Below are 16,651 nucleotides of genomic sequence, written 5' to 3'. Positions count from 1 at the left end.
CTAGTCATGCAAGATAGAACGTATTCACATTGCAGAAACATCTAAAAATGGGCCTAGATTAGTGAGAAAGGCCTTGGTAGGTCAACAAATAGAACAACAGTTCTTGTTTCTGTTATGTTTGTCTGGAGCAACTTCTCTAGATTTCAAAGAATGGAGAATAACTATTCTTTAAGCACTTTTTCTTTTCTCTTCGCAACAGAATCTGATGAACCAGGATCATAATACTATATATAGCTCATTGAAAACATTTGGCATTACTCCGGACCCAAGCACATCACCTAACCCCAAGGCTTTGCAGGAGAAAAATATAATAGTAATCATAGAGATTTTAAAACAGGAAAGGAGGGCAGCTAGGTAGCTTAGTGAATAGAGAGCTAGACCTAGAGATAGGAGGTCCTGGGTTTGAATGTGACTTTAGATACTTCCTAGCTATGTAACCCTGGGCAAGTCACTGAACTCCAGGAACCTTGCCCTTACCACTGTTCTGCCTTGGAGCCCATACTTATTATTGTGATGCTAGAAGTCATTTCCTAAGTTTGTCTTATCACGCACCCCATATTTTGCATGCCTACAGAGCAGGACATGGGGTAATGAGGATAAAAGGTGGGGGGCAGGGCTCTCTCTATGCTGGAGGGTTAAATTTAGAGAGGAAACAATAAAGTAGAGAAATGTGAGAGAGATTAGAGAAAATACCTATACTAGTCCTCTACCAGGAGGGCCAGTAGTGAGTAACTATGAGGCCTCCTCCAAGATGGAAGCTAGTCTCTTAGGAAAGTAGTCAGCCCTTTTCACTGACCCAAAGAAGTAGTCCAGGAGTCAGAATCTAAGTTGAAGCCACGATTCATCTGATTCACACTGCAGTCTCTAGCGAAGTTCCCTTGAAGACTGTCTCCAGGAGATACTCTCCATGGGATTCAAGTTCATGAGACTTCTCCAGCCAAAGGATTTTGTGGCTTTTATGGTGGTTTCCTATCTCTGCCCCTTTTCACAGGGGCCAAGCACAGTTTCCAAATTGTCCAGCACTGCCTAGGGGCAGTGTCTGTGAGATTGACTTCTCACCTCTAAAAGTGTTGACTCTCCTCCTTGGATTCACACATTTCTCAGTGTGTGAACTCTTAAAAGAATTCAAAAGTTTTCTGGCTGTTTGAGTTAGAAAAAAAGATGGAGCTTTCTGAGTATCTTACTGGCTTCTTACCTGAATTCACTAAGTGGTTTGCCAGCTCCTCCACCTAGTTCAAGCTTCTGTTGATTCAATCAAAAGGTAGACAAAGAAGAGTTAATCCTGTCCTCAAATCTAGTGAGGTACTAGATAGAGGTACTTAAGTTATTGTTAACCTAAGTTTTAACTTCCTCTAGGCAAAGAGAATACAGAATTCCCTTTTCACAAGTGTAAATTCAGAATAAGCAAAGAGAAGGACTTGGGATTTCTCTAGATAGGTGAGATTTCTGTCCCCTTCCTTCATTTCCCTTTTTCATATATCTCCATTTTTGTTAAGAGCTACTAATGGGCTCCTGACTTGAGAGTTGATTTTATAATGGCGACCATAATATTTTTATTAATATTACTTTTAAAATTTTTATTTTCATTTATTGCATTATCAATCCTAAGACAGAAGGCTAGAGTTTAAAAAAAAAAACTGGAAGGGAAGATTCTCCAACCATGCTTTAGTTCTTCTATTTCTACTCATTTGTTGTCCAATAGTGTACCTAACCCAGGTCTTGACTCTTAGTTAAAGTAGTCTGATGGCCCCTATAACCAACAGGAATCTGTTCTGCTTTCTATGAACTATGGTACTATAAGTCTTATTCTTTTTTTTTTAATTAAAATTTGTTTTATTCATTTAACAAAAATCAGCTGTATTTCCTCTCCCTTCTCCCTTCTGTCATTGAGAAAGAAAAAAAACTAGACCTCTATTACAAATATATAATCAAGCAAAACAATTTTCTGCATTGATCATTTCTTTAAAAAGTCTCAATCTATACTCTTAAGTACATCATCTCTCCATCAGGTAGACAGCAGATTTCAGTATAATACTCTGAAATCTTGGTTGGTCATTGCAAGCTCCTGAAATCTTTCAAAGTTGTTTTCCTTTAAATACTATTGTATGATTGTTCTCCCAGTTCCACTTACTTTGCTATGCATCAATTCATAAAAGTCTTTCCTGGTTTAGCTGGAATAATAATGTCTTGAGATTTATATAGCACTATGCTAATAAGCACTTTAAAAATATCTCATTTGATCCTCACAGTTATTTTGCTATTATCTCCATTTTACAGATGAGGAAACTAAGATAGAGGTTAAGTGACTTACCTAGGGACATAATAGCTAGTAAGTATCTGAGGCTGGATTTGAACACAGGTCTTCCTGACTCTAGACACAGAGCTCTAGTGTTCTATCACAAACACCACTATTATATATAAATTATGTGTATGCACACGTTATGTCACTGTAACATGTTCAGCTATTCCCCAATTTATGGGCACATTGTTAAAGTTTATTTTGCTTTGAACTAATGCCTCCTTTAGTTTATTCTCCCTCTTATTTCCCCCTGTCTCTTCTCTCCTTTCCCTCCTATTTCCCTAGTGAGTGAAATTTATTTCTGTACTCAGCTGTATGTATATTTTTCCTTCCTTTCACCAGTTCAGATGAGAGTGAGTTTTAAGAGTTACACATTCCCCTAATTCACTTTCTCCTTGTTTGTGTAGGCTTCTATTTTATTATATTAGATAATTCTTTTTTTTATTTTTTAAATTTAGAATATTTTTCCATGGTTACATAATTCATGATCCCTTCCTCCTTCTTTCCTCCCCCCCTCCCAGAGCTGATAAGCAGTTCCATTGAGTTATACATGTATCATTGTTCAACCCCTACTTCCATGTTATTCATATTTGTAATAGAGTGATCTTTTAACATTAAAACCCTAATCATATCCCCATCAAACCATGTGATTGATCATGTATTTTTCTTTTGTGTTTCTACTCCCACAGTTCTTTCTCTAGATGTTGAAAAAGGTGATACTGGGAATGGGGAATAAATAATAAACCGAGGACACACTTCTCACAAGGGAAGGACAGAGAGGGGAACACAGGTAAACCAAATGGGGATGTGAGTTTCAGGAATGTCAGTTGACTTGTAACTGACAAACTGCCAACCAGGGAAAAACCAATGTAGTGGGTTCTTATATCTAAGAGGAGACAGGAAGTGCTAACAAAATTGTGTTTAATTTTAAGTAGGGAGTAGGGAGAGGGGTGTTTCTATGCTAACAGACTAACCTAAAAAGTTAACTAGACTAAAGTTTTAACTAACTGAGCTATTCACTATCTAGACTAAGAGAGCTGAAGAGGGTTTTTCACAGTATAAGTTCAGAGATGCTCCAAGCTGGTCACAGATGTAACAGGAACACGTTCAAAAGCAGCCAGTTAATCCAAACCAGACTCCAGGGAGTAAGGTAGATTGACCTGTTGTCCATAAACAGATAACCCAGTCCTATCCTCAACGTAGGTCACAATGTTTCCTTGTAGAATCTCCTCACTGGTATCCCACACTGACAGCTCTTTGGGTCAAACTCCCACTCCTTTTTTCAAAATCCCAGCTTCATTCCATTATGGAACCCCCCCTCAGATCTTTAGACACAGCCTTATAGCCTGGGTGCTACTGCTTAATCTTCCCATTACAATATGAATAGCATTCTCTCTCATAAATTCCTCTGGATTATCCTGGATCATTGCATTGCTATTAGTAGAAAAGTCTGTTACATTCGATTGTGCTGTAATGTATCAGTCTCTGTGTATAATGTTCTCTTGGTTCTGCTCCTTTTGCTCTGCATCAATTCTTGGAGGTCTTTCCAGTTCACATGGAATTCTTCCAGTTCATTATTCCTTTCAGCAAAATAGTATTCCATCACCAACAGGTACCACAATTTTTTCAGCCATTCCCCAATTGATGGATACCCCCTTGTTTTCCAATTTTTTTCCACCACAAAGAATGCAGTTATAAATATTTTTGTACAAGTATTTTTCCTTATTATCTCTTCAGGGTACAAACCCAGGAGTGGTATGGCTAGGTCAAAGGGCAGGCATTCTTTTAAAGCCCTTTGTGTATAGTTCCAAATTGCCACCCAGAATTGTTGGACCAATTCACAACTCCACCAGCAGTGTATTAGTGTCCTGATTTTGCCACATCCCCTCCAACATTTATCACTTTCCTTTGCTGACACATTAGCCAGTCTGATAGGTTTGAGGTGGTACCTCAGAGTTGCTTTTATTTGCATTTCTCTAATCAGGAGGGATTTAGAACAGTTTTTCTTGTGTTTATTGATAGTTTTGATTTCTTCATATGAAAACTGCCTATTCATATCCTTGACCATTTGTCAATTGGGGAATGGCTTGGTTTTTAGTAATTTTACTTAGTTCCTTATATATTTGGGAAATTAAACCTTTGTCAAAGAGTTTTCTCATAAAAATGTTTTCCCAGTTTGTTGCTTTCCTTCTAATTTTGGTTGCATTCATTTTGTTTGTACAAACCCTTTTTAATTTGACATTATCAAAGTCATTTATTTTACATTTTCCAATGTTTTCTGTCTAAGCAATTTAATCATTTTGAATTTATCTTGGTATAGGGTGTGAAATGTTGATCTAAACTTAATTTTTCCCATATTGTTTTCCAATTTTCTCAGCAGTTTTTGTCAAATCATGAGTTCTTGTCCCAAAAGCTGTGATCTTTGGGTTATCGAACACTAGCTTGCTGAGGTCATTTACCCCTGGTCTATTCCATTCATCTACCCTTCTGTCTCTTAGCCAATACCATATTGTTTTGATGACCTCTGCTTTATAGTACAATTCTCTTTTTTTTTCATTATTTCCCTTAATATTCTTGATCTTTTGTTCTTCCATATGAATTTTGTTATGATTTTTTCTAATTCTATAAAAAAGTTTTTTGGTAATTTGATAGGTATGGCACTGAATAAGTAGATTAATTTGGGTAGTATTGTCATTCTTATTATGTTAGCTCGTTCTATCCATGAGCAATTAATGTATTTCCAATTATTTAGGTCTAGTTTTAATTGTGTGAAAAGTGTGAGTGATTTTAAATGGAGTTTCTCTGCTGCTGAGTTTTGTTGGAAATATACAGAAATGCTGATGATTTGTGTGGGTTTTATCTTGTACCCTGAAACTTTGCTAAAGTTGTTAATTATTTCCACTAGCTTTTAGTTGATTTGCTAGTATTCTTTAAGTATAACATCACATCATCTGCAAAAAGTGATAATTTAGTTTCCTCATTGCTTACTTTAATCCCTTCAATTTCTTTTTCTTCTCTAATTGCTATTGGTAGCATTTCTAGCACAATATTAAATAAGAGAGGTGATAATGGGCATTCTTCCTTCACTCCTGATCTTACTGAGAAGGCTTCTAATTTGTCCTCATTGCAGATGATACTTGCTAATGGTTTTAAATATATACTGTTTATTATTTTTAGGAAAAGTCCTTCTATTCCTATACTTTTTAGTGTTTTCAATAGGAATGGGGGTTGTATTTGGTCAAAGGCTTTTTCTGCATCTGTTGAGATAACATGTGATTTCTGTTGGTTTGATTATTGATATGGTCAATTATGTGGATGGTTTTCCTAATAATAAACCATCCTTGTATTCCTGGTATAAATCCAACCTGGTCATAGTGAATAATCCTTGTGATAATTTGCTGTAGTCTTTTTGCTAGTATTTTATTTAAGATTTTTGCATCTATGTTCATTAAAGAGATTGGTCTTTAGTTTTTGTTCTCTGTTTTTGGTCTGCCTGGCTTTGGAATGAATATCATATTTGTGTCATGAAAAGAATTTGATAAGACTCCTTCTTTGCTTATTTTGTCTGATTATTTGTATAGTATTGGGATTAGTTGTTCTTTAAATGTTTGATAGAATTCACTTATGAATCCATCTGGCCCTGGAGATTTTTTCTTAGGAAGTTCCTTGATGACTTGTTCAATTTCTTTTTCTGAGATGGAATTATTTAAGTATTCTATTTCCTCTTTTGTTATTCTAGGCAATAATTTTTGTAAATATTCACCCATTTCACCTAGATTGTCATATTTATTGCCACATAATTGGGCAAAATAGTTCTTAATCATTAATTTAAATTCCTCTTCATTAGAGGTGATATTACCCTTTTCCTCTTTGATACTGTTAATTTGATTCTCTTCCTTTTTTTTTTTTAGATCAACTAGTACTTTATTTTATTTGTTTTTTCAAAGTACTGGCTCCTAATCATATTTATTAGTTCAATAATTCTTTTACTTTCAATTTTATTAATTTCTCCTTTAATTTTTAGGATTTCCAATTTAGTTTTTATCTGAAGATTTATTTGTTCTTTTTCTAATTTTTTAAGTTGCAAGCCCAATTCATTGATCTCTTGCCTCTCTATTTTGTTGCTATAGACACTCAGAGATATAAAATTTCCTCTGAGTACTGCTTTGGCTATGTCTCATAGGATTTGATATGTTGTCTCTTCATTGTCATTCTCTTTAATGAAGTCTGTAATTGTTTCTGTCATTGCTTTTTGAATTTGCCTTTCCATGGACCTTTGTTAATTATGATTTTTATTGCATTATGATCTGGAAAAGTTGCATTTATTATTTCTGCTTTTCTGCATTTGTTTGCAATATTTCTGTGCCCTATGTACATGGTGGATCTTTGTGTATATACTGCTGAGAAGAAGGTATATTCCTTTTTTATTACTCTTCAGTTTTTTTCCAGATATCTGTTAATTCTAATTTTTCTAGCATTTCATTCACTTCCCTTATTTCATTCTTATTTTTTGGTTCAATTTATCTAGTTCTGAAAGGGGAAGGTTGAGATCCCCCACTAGTATGGTCTTACTATCTATTTATTCCTTGACTTCCTTTAATTTTTCCTTTAGAATCTAGATGCTATACCATTTGGTATATAAATGTTTAGTAATGATATTACTTCATTGTTTATAGTAGCCTTTAGCAAAATTTAATTTCCTTCCTTATCTCTTTTAATCAGATCAATTTCTACTTTGGCTTTGTCTGATATCATGATTGCTACTCCTGCTTTTTTTACTTTAAATGATACATAATAAGTTCTACTTCCACCTTTTACCTTGAATCTTTGTGTGTCACCCTGCCTTAAATGTGTTTCTTGTAAATAACATATAGTAGGATTCTGGTTTTTAATCCACTCTGCTATCTACTTCCTTTTAATGGATGAGTTCATCTCATTCACGTTCAGTGTATTGCCCTTCAACCTATTATCCTCTTTTGATCCTGCTCTATTCCCTTTCTCTCTGATCCTCCTCACCATTGTTTTGCTTTTTACCCCCTCCCCCACTTCCCTCTCCCTCCAATTATCTCCCTCTTCCCTCCTTTTATTTCCCTTCTACTTCTCTGTAGGGTAAGATCAAATTCTTGACCCCAGTGAGTTGGGTAAGATAGAATTCTATACTCCATTGAGTATACTTGTTTTTCCTTCTCTGAGCCAGTTAAGGTGAGAGTAAAGTTTAAGCATTACCTGTCACCACCCATATCCTCCTCTCTCTATAAAGATTTTTCATGCTTCTTTATGACATATAAATTACCCCATTCTATCTCTCCCTTCCCTTTTCTCTCAGTGCAACCTTCTCTTTCATCCCTTGATTGATTTTTTTTACATATTCATATGCATACATATCATATCATATATACATATTGTTTCATATCGTCACATTTACATACACATCATATCATCATATATCATCATAATCAGCTTACTTCTCTACCCTCTTTCTGAGTAAATTCCTTCTATCTTTACTACTAAGAGTAATTTTTGAGAATTACAGAAATCCTCTTTTCATGTAGAAATATAAACATTTTTACCTTAATGAGTCCCTTAACTTTTCTCTTTCTTTTTCACCTTTTTGGACTTCTCTTGTGTCTCATGTTTTGAACTTCACATTTTTTGTGAAGTCTGGCTTATTCCTCAGGAATGCTTAGAAATCTTCTATCTTATTGAATGTCCATTATTTCCCCTGAAAAATAAACTCAGTTTTGCTGGATAGGTGACTCTGAAGTTGTAAACCCAAATCTTTTGCCTTTCTGAATATCATATTCCATGCCTTTCAGTCCTTTAATGTACAAGCTGCTAGGTCCTGTGTGATCCTGATTGTAGCTCCGTGGTATTTGAATGGTTTCTTTCTGACTGTTTGAAGTATTTTTTCCTTGGCTTGGTGGCTCTTGAATTTAGCAATTATATTCTTGGAAGTTGTCATTTTAGGATTTCTTTTTGGAAACGATCTATAAATTCTATCAATTTCAATTTTATTTTCTTGTTTGAGGCTCTCTAGTCAGTTATCTTTGATAATTTCTTATAATATGATGTCCAAGGTTTTTTCTTAATCATGGCTTTCAGATAGTCCAATAATTCTCAAATTATCTCTCTTAGATCTATTTTCTAGGTCATTTTTTTAATGAGATATTTCCTGTTTTCCTCTGGTTTTTTTTATTCCTTGATTCTGCTTTATTGCTTCTTGATTTCTAATGAAATCAGTTTCTAAATGGTCAATTCTGATTTTTAAAGCCTGATTTTCGTCTGTCAGTTTTTGGTTCTCCTTTTTCAGTTGGCCCATTTCTTCTTGCTTCACTTTCATTTCTCTTTCCAACTTTTCTTCTGCCTCTCTTAATTAGTTTTTGAAGTCTTTTTGAGTTCTTCCAGAATCTGTGTCCAATCCATATTTTTCTTTTGGACTTTGTATGTGTTTCCTTTGCTTTCACCATTCCCTTCTGTGTCTGTGTCTTGTTCTCTGTCTCTATAGTTGCTTTTTTTATTGTTTGCTCATTTTTCCTATCTAATTATAGGTACACTTTGAGGAGATGATATGATCTGAGGGCTGTGAACTCTGAGAGCCCCCTACCCCTGCTGATTCAGTTGGCCCTTGAGAAACTGATAGCTTAAAAACTTGCCTCAGGCTTAAGTGTAAGCTTTTGATCTCACTCTGATCTTGATCAGATCAGGGGCTGTGTACTTGATCCAATCAGGCACACACTTGATTGTCCGTCTTGGAGCTTCCGCCCTGAGCTTTAGGCAAAAAGATCAGTACTTAGTACTATCAACCACCTCAAAGTGTGAATTACATCTTTGTCCCATCCCAGACTAGAATTGCCTGGGCAGGTACTCCTGACTTCTCCATAGGTTTGAAACTTCAAGGGATTTGGGTTGGCTTATAGCACTTTGCTTAGGCAGGATCTCAGGTTATGGACGTTGGCTTGAACATAGGTTCCTGAATATCAGACAATGGATGTGGGATGGGGGTGGGTGGGACGTTGGCTTATTCTTGGCTTGCTCTTCCTGCCTTGCTACAGCTTCTTGTTGGCTCTGTTCTCCTCTCACCCTAGTGCCCCAGATGTTCTTTGCTTACCTTTTGGGTTTTTCTTTTCTTGAAAGTTGTTTCACTTTATCTCCTTATTGATTCTTTCACTCATGTATTCATTTTGTGGCGATATTTTAATCTTGGTTGGAGAGGATTCTCATGATGGCATTACTCTGCCATCTTTGCTCCACCCCTGGAAATCTATACTAGAAAATTCTTCCCAAGCTTCATATCCCGTTTCCTCAAATGTATTACTCTTCCCCTTCCTCTCCATTCTTCTTTTATGATCGAACTCTAACAACCCATCTTAAGCCACCTGTCTAATTAGACTACTTTGATGACTTCTTAAGATATATCACCTTCCAATATTAAAATATAAAGTTTATCCTTATGTAGTCGTTCATGATTGTTTGTTCATTATAGTCTTTTTTATGTTTCTCTTGATATTTTGTCTGTACCTGAATGTTTTATGCCTCTCTGATCTTTTCATTAGGAATGCTTAGAAATCTTTTATTTCATTAATGATCCATTTTTTCCTCCATGGGAGTATATTGAGTTTTGTTGCTTACATTACTCTTGCCTGTTATCCCATATCTTTGCCTTCTATGATATCATATTCCATTTTGCTTCTTTGTGATGATGGCTGACAAATGTGTGGTCCTGACTATGCTCTCTCAGGACTTGAATTCTTTCTGACTGCTTGAAATAGTTTTAGTTCTAAACTAAAACTCCTGGATGGGGGAACCATTATATGCCTGGGAGTTTTAAATTAGGAATTTCTATCAGGAATTAATTGGTAAATTCTTTCTCTTTCCACTTTCTCCCCTGGTTCTAAGATCTGGCAGTTTTCTTTCATGATTTCTTGAAATACGTTGTTTCAGCTCTATTTTGGGTCATTACTTTTAAATAGTCCATTGATTCTAAAATAACATCTTTCTAATCTTTTATCCAAGTGAGTTTTTGCTATGAGTCCCCTAGAATAGTCTTCTGTCTTTTCAGTCTTTCAGCACTATTTAGTATTTCTTCTTATCTCATGGAGTTGTTGGCTTCTATCTATTTGATCCATTCTTAGTTTTAGGAAGTTTGTTGCTCGAGCAAGGTTTTCTACCTCTTGTGCCAGACTTAATTCTTTTATAATTTTTTTCTTTTTTGTAGCTTTTATTTCATTTTCATTTTCTCCTTTAGTGTTCTCATCTCAGTTACCAAAAAAATTCAAACATTTTTTAAACACTTGTTCTAAGAATTCTAGCCAAACTTATGCTCAAATGCTGTTTTTCTTTGAGGATTTACATGTAGGTGTCTTGGAGTCATGTTTTTCTTCTGCTTTTGTGTCTTGAACTTCCTTACCACCATAACAGATTATTATGGTAGGGTTCTTTTTCTTCTTTTGCCATTTATCCCATCAACATTCATCCCATCAACTCTCTGGCTTCAGACTTGATATTAGGCCTGAACTCTGCCACATTTATGGAAAGAGGGTCTATGCTGAGTCTATTGCTGCTTTTTTGAGGTCTATAATGCAAGGTGGCTAACAGAAACTTTTTGATTCTGTAATTTCTAACGGTCACAAAAAGTCAGTTAGATGTCTTAGAATTTTCAGAAAGTCAGTTGTAACTTGAAGCTATAAATACAAGTGAAGTTCCAACTGACAAGGCTTTTTGCCTTCTGGCTTTCCCTGTGGCTGGAGGCTTTTGCTTTGGCTTAGCCTGCTGTCTTTGGCCTTTCAGCTTGGATTTGACCTAATTGCTTCGGCCTTAGCCTGTGCTTATTTTGTCTTGGGGAAATTTAGACCTATCTCATTTCTCTGGACCTCTCCCTGATCTCTCCATCTACATTCCTCCCCTTCTCCTGAATTTCCTTTGGGCCCTGGGCAGAAGGGAGGGCTTGGTTATTGGACATTGTGGGTTTAGTTTCTATAGACAAGTAGAGTATCCTCAAATAAGTTACCCCTAGTTTTAGTGATTTAAATAAGGACTTTACTTAAAAGGCAGTCAAATCTCCTGACTGGGAGAGCCGGACTCTCTCAGTCTAAACCTCTCCTGCAACCCATCCCCCACCATCACCCCTCTCCCTAGCAGCAGTCAGAAACCCTGAACCTCTTTCCCTCTGATTAACCTGAGATTAATAAGTCCCTTTGTTACCTACTCAAAGCCTCTGGTGAATCATTGTATCGAAGTTAAGACAAGGGCTAAGAGAGAAGAAATTATTTTCTTTTTTTTTTTTTTTTTTTAATTTTAAACCCTTTACTTCTGTGTATTGACTTATAGGTGGAAGATTGGTAAGGGTAGGCAATGGGGGTCAAGTGACTTGCCCAGGGTCACACAGCTGGGAAGTGTCTGAGGCCAGATTTGAACCTAGGACCTCCTGTCTCTAGGCTTGGCTCTCAATCCACTGAGCCACCCAGCTGCCCCCAAATTATTTTCTTTTATTTCTTGAGGAGAACTACGGGCATCCATCTTGGGAGGAAGTACCTACCCGAGACTTCCTGCAGCCATCAGTTTAACTGGCAGGGAGGGGCCCTCTCGACTCCTCCCTCAAGAGACTTTAGAAACTAACCATAAAATTCTCTACCCAAACCTAAACATTTCTGACTGGCCCAAACTCCTTTATATCATAGGGATACCTTCTCTGCTTGAAGGGTCCAGCCTATTTCCCCAATATCCTCTGTCTCTAGCCTCTGTGAATAATCCTGTTTGAGCTGCCCTCTCCTACATACCCCATTTCCCTTATCTCCTTTATACCTTCCCTTACCTTCATTCCTCCTCCAATCACCTTATAATCACCTATATCCCCTTTATCCTTCCTCACACCCAACTTGCCTGCAAGACCCACTCAGATTACCTTATTATTTTTATAACAGGTTGTGTGCTATTTCAGCATCTCAGGGACAAGTTGTAGATCTTCAGACTTTCAGTGTTCTCAGAGTGATCTCATCCAGGACAAAGTCTAGTAGCTGTCTCCCTGGAATGAGCTTTGTAGGTTGCTGCCCAGGGTTTGTGTCTGTGCAAGAGGGGGCTGCTACTGGATTCTGCATCTATCAGAGAGTGTGAAAGCTTAGCTGGTTTGTTTTGGTTCATGATTCCTATGTTAGTTATTTGTCTGCAGACTTCAAATTGGGCTAAAAGCTAAAAACTGAAACCCTCCTCAGCTCCCATGGTCAAGGCCAAAAGCTGCTACTTACTTTTGAACTTGCTGTGGCTACACAATCTAGGTTCCCACATGACTCCCTCAGCCTAGAATGCTACTCCAGGGCAAAGATGCCCTCCTCAGTCTGTCCTGGATCTGAGACTCAGAACTGGGCAGTAAGCTACAGAGCTGCCAATTAGCACCTATTTCTTCATCCTGCAGTAAGTCCTGACCCTCCACTCCCCCATGTTGAGTCTCTCACTTCTTCTTGCTCTAGAATGCTCCATGCAACCATTTCTGTTTAGACTCCTTCTCCAGAGTTTGTAGACTTCAATCTATCTGCTATTGCAGACATGGGTTGGGAAAATTACTGCCTGTGACTTTTTTTCTTAGATTTCCCAATCAAAACTTGATCTGATGGGTTTTCTATTTTTATATGGAGGAGTTCTTCGTGCTACTCTGTTATTTTAGCTCCTCCCCCTGAGAATCATACTCTTAACTCCCTAGACCAGTGCTAGAGAACCTACTTTTCTTTCTTTCTTTTTTCGTAACCCTTACCTTCTGTTTTAGAATCAATACTGTGTTGGTTCTAAGGCAGAAGAGTAACTAGAGCTAGGCAGTGGGGGTTAAGTAACTTCCCCAGGGTCATACAGGTAGGAAGTTTCTGAGGCCAGATTGGAACCCAGGACCTCCCATCTTTAGGTCTGGTTCTCAATCCACTGAGCTACCTAGATGCCCCTATGGTGAACCTTTTAGAGACTAAGTGCCCAAATTACACCCTCATGCCGCGTGTCAGCTGTCCCCTTACCCAGACAGGGGAGGGAGGAAGCACTTCCATTGGCTGCTGGGCAAGGCGGAGGAGCATTGAGAAATGTCCTCTGGCATGCTTAAAGAGTGGGAGGGGAGCAGCCCCCACTGGCACATGTGCCATAGGTTCATCAACACAGCCCTGCAACTTTCTTTATTCCTCTTCCTGTCTTAAGGGGAAAAGGATATCAATATTGTTGTACTGGAGGTAGAGGAGTAGCCTAAAAACAAAAGTTAAAAATACTGCCAAATGGGAAGAATAAATTTCAGAGCAAGTCTAAATATAACAAAGCTAATATTTGTTTGCTTTAGTTGCCATTAAATGTAAAAATATACCTTTGTGGATAATAGTATTAAGTTGTCATAAAAGAATCCTCAGGTATTTGTTTATTTAAAAAAAAAGAAAGGAGAGGGTTTAAGAAACCTGATGTGCCTACTGAGTATTAATTATCATGTCAAAAAATTAGGATGAAAGTAAATGTCAGCAAAAACATAATCTTATTTCCTAAGTGTTGTTGTTGAGTAATTTTCAATTGTATATAATTTTCTGTGACCCCATTTGGGGTTTTCTTGGCAAAGATACTTGATTGGTTTGCTTCTCCAGCTCATTTTACAGGTGAGTAAACTGAGACCAGATTTGAATTTAGGAAGAAGAGTCTTCCTGATACCCAACTTGATTCTATACCAAATATTTTATATAAAATATGTACTTATAGTTGGATCAAAGTAAGAAAAAAAGAGAGGGCAGAGAAACACAATTTTAACAAGGGTCCAATGGATGAACAAGATCCAACACAATAATGTAATGTATTAGTAACGTATCTGGTCTAGGTGAAATTCTTTGGCCATGAAGCAAGAATAAATAAAACCATAATGTTGAAATAAAGCCGCAGTATTGTTAATGCTCCAAGTTAACTGGCCAAGAAATTGAAGTAACTGGTTTTATCATCCATGTAGGCTAGTTTTGAACTAAAGGTACAGAAATGAAAAGATTAATATTCAATTACGAATTCTTTTAAGTAACCAATTTTACTAACAGCCATATTATAACTTCTAGAAAAGGTTTGGAGAACTAATTCCCAGGTTTTAAGAATGTTAAATGAATAATTATAATGTCTTTTTCCACTAATTGACATTTTGGGTTGTTTCTTCCTTAGGAGATTGACAGGTCATTCCTTCCACATGGGCTACAGCATGGCAATTTTGAATGGCATTGTGGCTGCTCTCACTGTAGCATGGTGCCTCATGTGAACCCACACTGGATCCGAGACAAAATCATTTTCTACGGGATGTAGAAGATCTGATTCATGTTTTTTTAATGACACAGAAGAACCTAACTGCCCATTTCAAAAGACTAGTGATATCTGCTATTCATTGAATGCTTCAAATTCATCGTCATCATTATTAACAACAAACTGTAGCCTTTTGAGTGCTGTCATTGTGTGTAGGTCACTGTGCTAGACAAGAAGAATCTTCAACTTTTATTAAGTTTCAGGTGCTTTCACATGAATTTGAGTTTTACCTCATTTTTTGATATTTGTATGTTTATGTTTTTTTAAAACAGTAATCCTAAAACTTGAATGGAGGGCCTAAATTTGATAGTATCCTTCAGTATAAGTATACTGCCCTTACATTAAGGAACATCAGAATTATTGAAGTAGTAGAAGTATGATTCTCATTTTTATATTGTTAAGTTACTGTTATTGGATTAGATTAGAAAAGGAAACACATGCTTCCTTTTTTTACATTTTATACTTTAAAAATTATTGGTTCCCTGCATAATCAAAATTTTTAGATTTTGAAGAATTATGTTTATAGATATTTTTCTATTTCAGTATATGTTTTTATAATGCTTTTTGTGTTCTTTTAAATTTTTATTTCGAATTCGCTCTTTTGATGTCATTGCCAAGTTAATAACTTTAGAATGTCATTAATTAGTTCATATCTAGTGTTCCCTACTCTCATTGCACATTTTTTCTTTTAAGGAAAAAAAACACACACTAAAACTCCAGATTTTAAAAATATTTTTTTAAAAACCTGTTTTATTTATAATAAAAATTGATTTTAAAAGGAAGCTTTGAGATTAGAAAGTCATCTTAATTTAGAATATGGAAGTTGAAATAAGCTATTCTTTCTAACATTGAAGTTAGATTAGGAAAATTTGTGTGGTTGATTTTCTTGCATAAGTATCTAATAATAGAGAATTTTTGTTATATTTCCCCAATTTTTGTTAAGTGTTTTGCTATGTGAAGTAATTTTATGAATAAGCTTTCAAATAGCATGGAATTTGTGTGTTTTTCTATTAGAGTCTTGTAAGAGTAAAAAATTATAATGAACGCTCAAAAGTAAACAAAATTATGTGGAATGCTTTCATAGTGTCTAGAATGTTTATTTAAATCAGTAGGATTGAGTATTCAGGCCTATGTCAAATCTTGAACATCAGATGGCCTGAAAAGATCTCCAATACCAGACTCTGGGAAAGAACAATTCAGTATCCCATCAGTCAGGATGCTATGAAAAAAAAAAATATGGAACCCACCAGGGAGGAGAAAAGTCGGAAGGCCAAAACAGACCTGGCAAAGATATGCCCAGTTGGTGGAAGTTGCCCAGAACAGAGTCTGTTGGCGTGAGATGGTTGAGGCCCTATGCTCCTCTGGGAGTCAATAGGAATAATAAATAATAATAAAAATGAGAGGACCAGGACTAGAACCTACATCTTAAACTTCCTAATCGTTCCCAAGCTTGTTTTTGTGCTATATTTACTTTTCACTTTCATTTTTGGTGGGAAAATTGTGAATTTTTTTCTCTCCATAATTTCTTCCTTTTGAGAACTGACTTCTGTGACTGGTATCTAGAGCCACTTTGTTGCCTTAAGTCAGAGCAGAGCCATATAAGCAGATATATGAACAATTATCAAAAGGAGAAAGTGCTTAAAGAAATTTACTGATTCTCAAACTATCAGAGGTTTATCCTGGAAAAGTTTGTTATAAATAATAACTCTTGTGCTTCAAGTATTTTCTACTTTCATCCTGTCAGTAGGAGCAATTCACATACACAAGCATAATTCTTTTTCCCCTAGATAGGAACAAAATTGCCCTAGTATAATTATGATGTATGATCTAGAGCTATAGCAAGGTCTTAACAGAAAGATTGTCTTCAGCCTCTATTCTTGTTTCATTTATGGTTGCTTACATCTGATTTTATATGTTTAATAATTTCTTTAAGAGACTGGCTTTGTAATTTCTTAATATCTGCTCTTTAATCATATTGAACTAAAGCTATTTACATTCATCATATAGAGTTTTAACATTGTTCAACTGCCTTTTCCTTTATGTTTAAGATATTAAAATAAATTTTCA

The 16,651-nt window shown here is 36.1% G+C and overlaps 1 protein-coding gene across 1 annotated transcript in view; it reads left to right on the top strand.

Annotated features, from left to right (window-relative positions):
- The window catches only part of ARL6IP6 (ADP ribosylation factor like GTPase 6 interacting protein 6), a 59,092-nt gene extending 44,031 nt beyond the window's left edge, over window positions 1-15,061 (top strand). Inside the window, exon 4 of the mRNA XM_044669871.1 lies at window positions 14,450-15,061. Within this exon, the coding sequence (XP_044525806.1) occupies window positions 14,450-14,543 (94 nt within the window). The 3' untranslated portion in view covers window positions 14,544-15,061. The remainder of the gene's footprint in view (window positions 1-14,449) is intronic.
- The last annotated feature ends 1,590 nt before the right edge of the window (window positions 15,062-16,651 follow it).

Source organism: Gracilinanus agilis, chromosome 3, assembly GCF_016433145.1.
Source record: "Gracilinanus agilis isolate LMUSP501 chromosome 3, AgileGrace, whole genome shotgun sequence".
Lineage (NCBI taxonomy): Eukaryota > Metazoa > Chordata > Mammalia > Didelphimorphia > Didelphidae > Gracilinanus > Gracilinanus agilis.
This window is presented reverse-complemented; position numbering and strand designations above follow the sequence as displayed.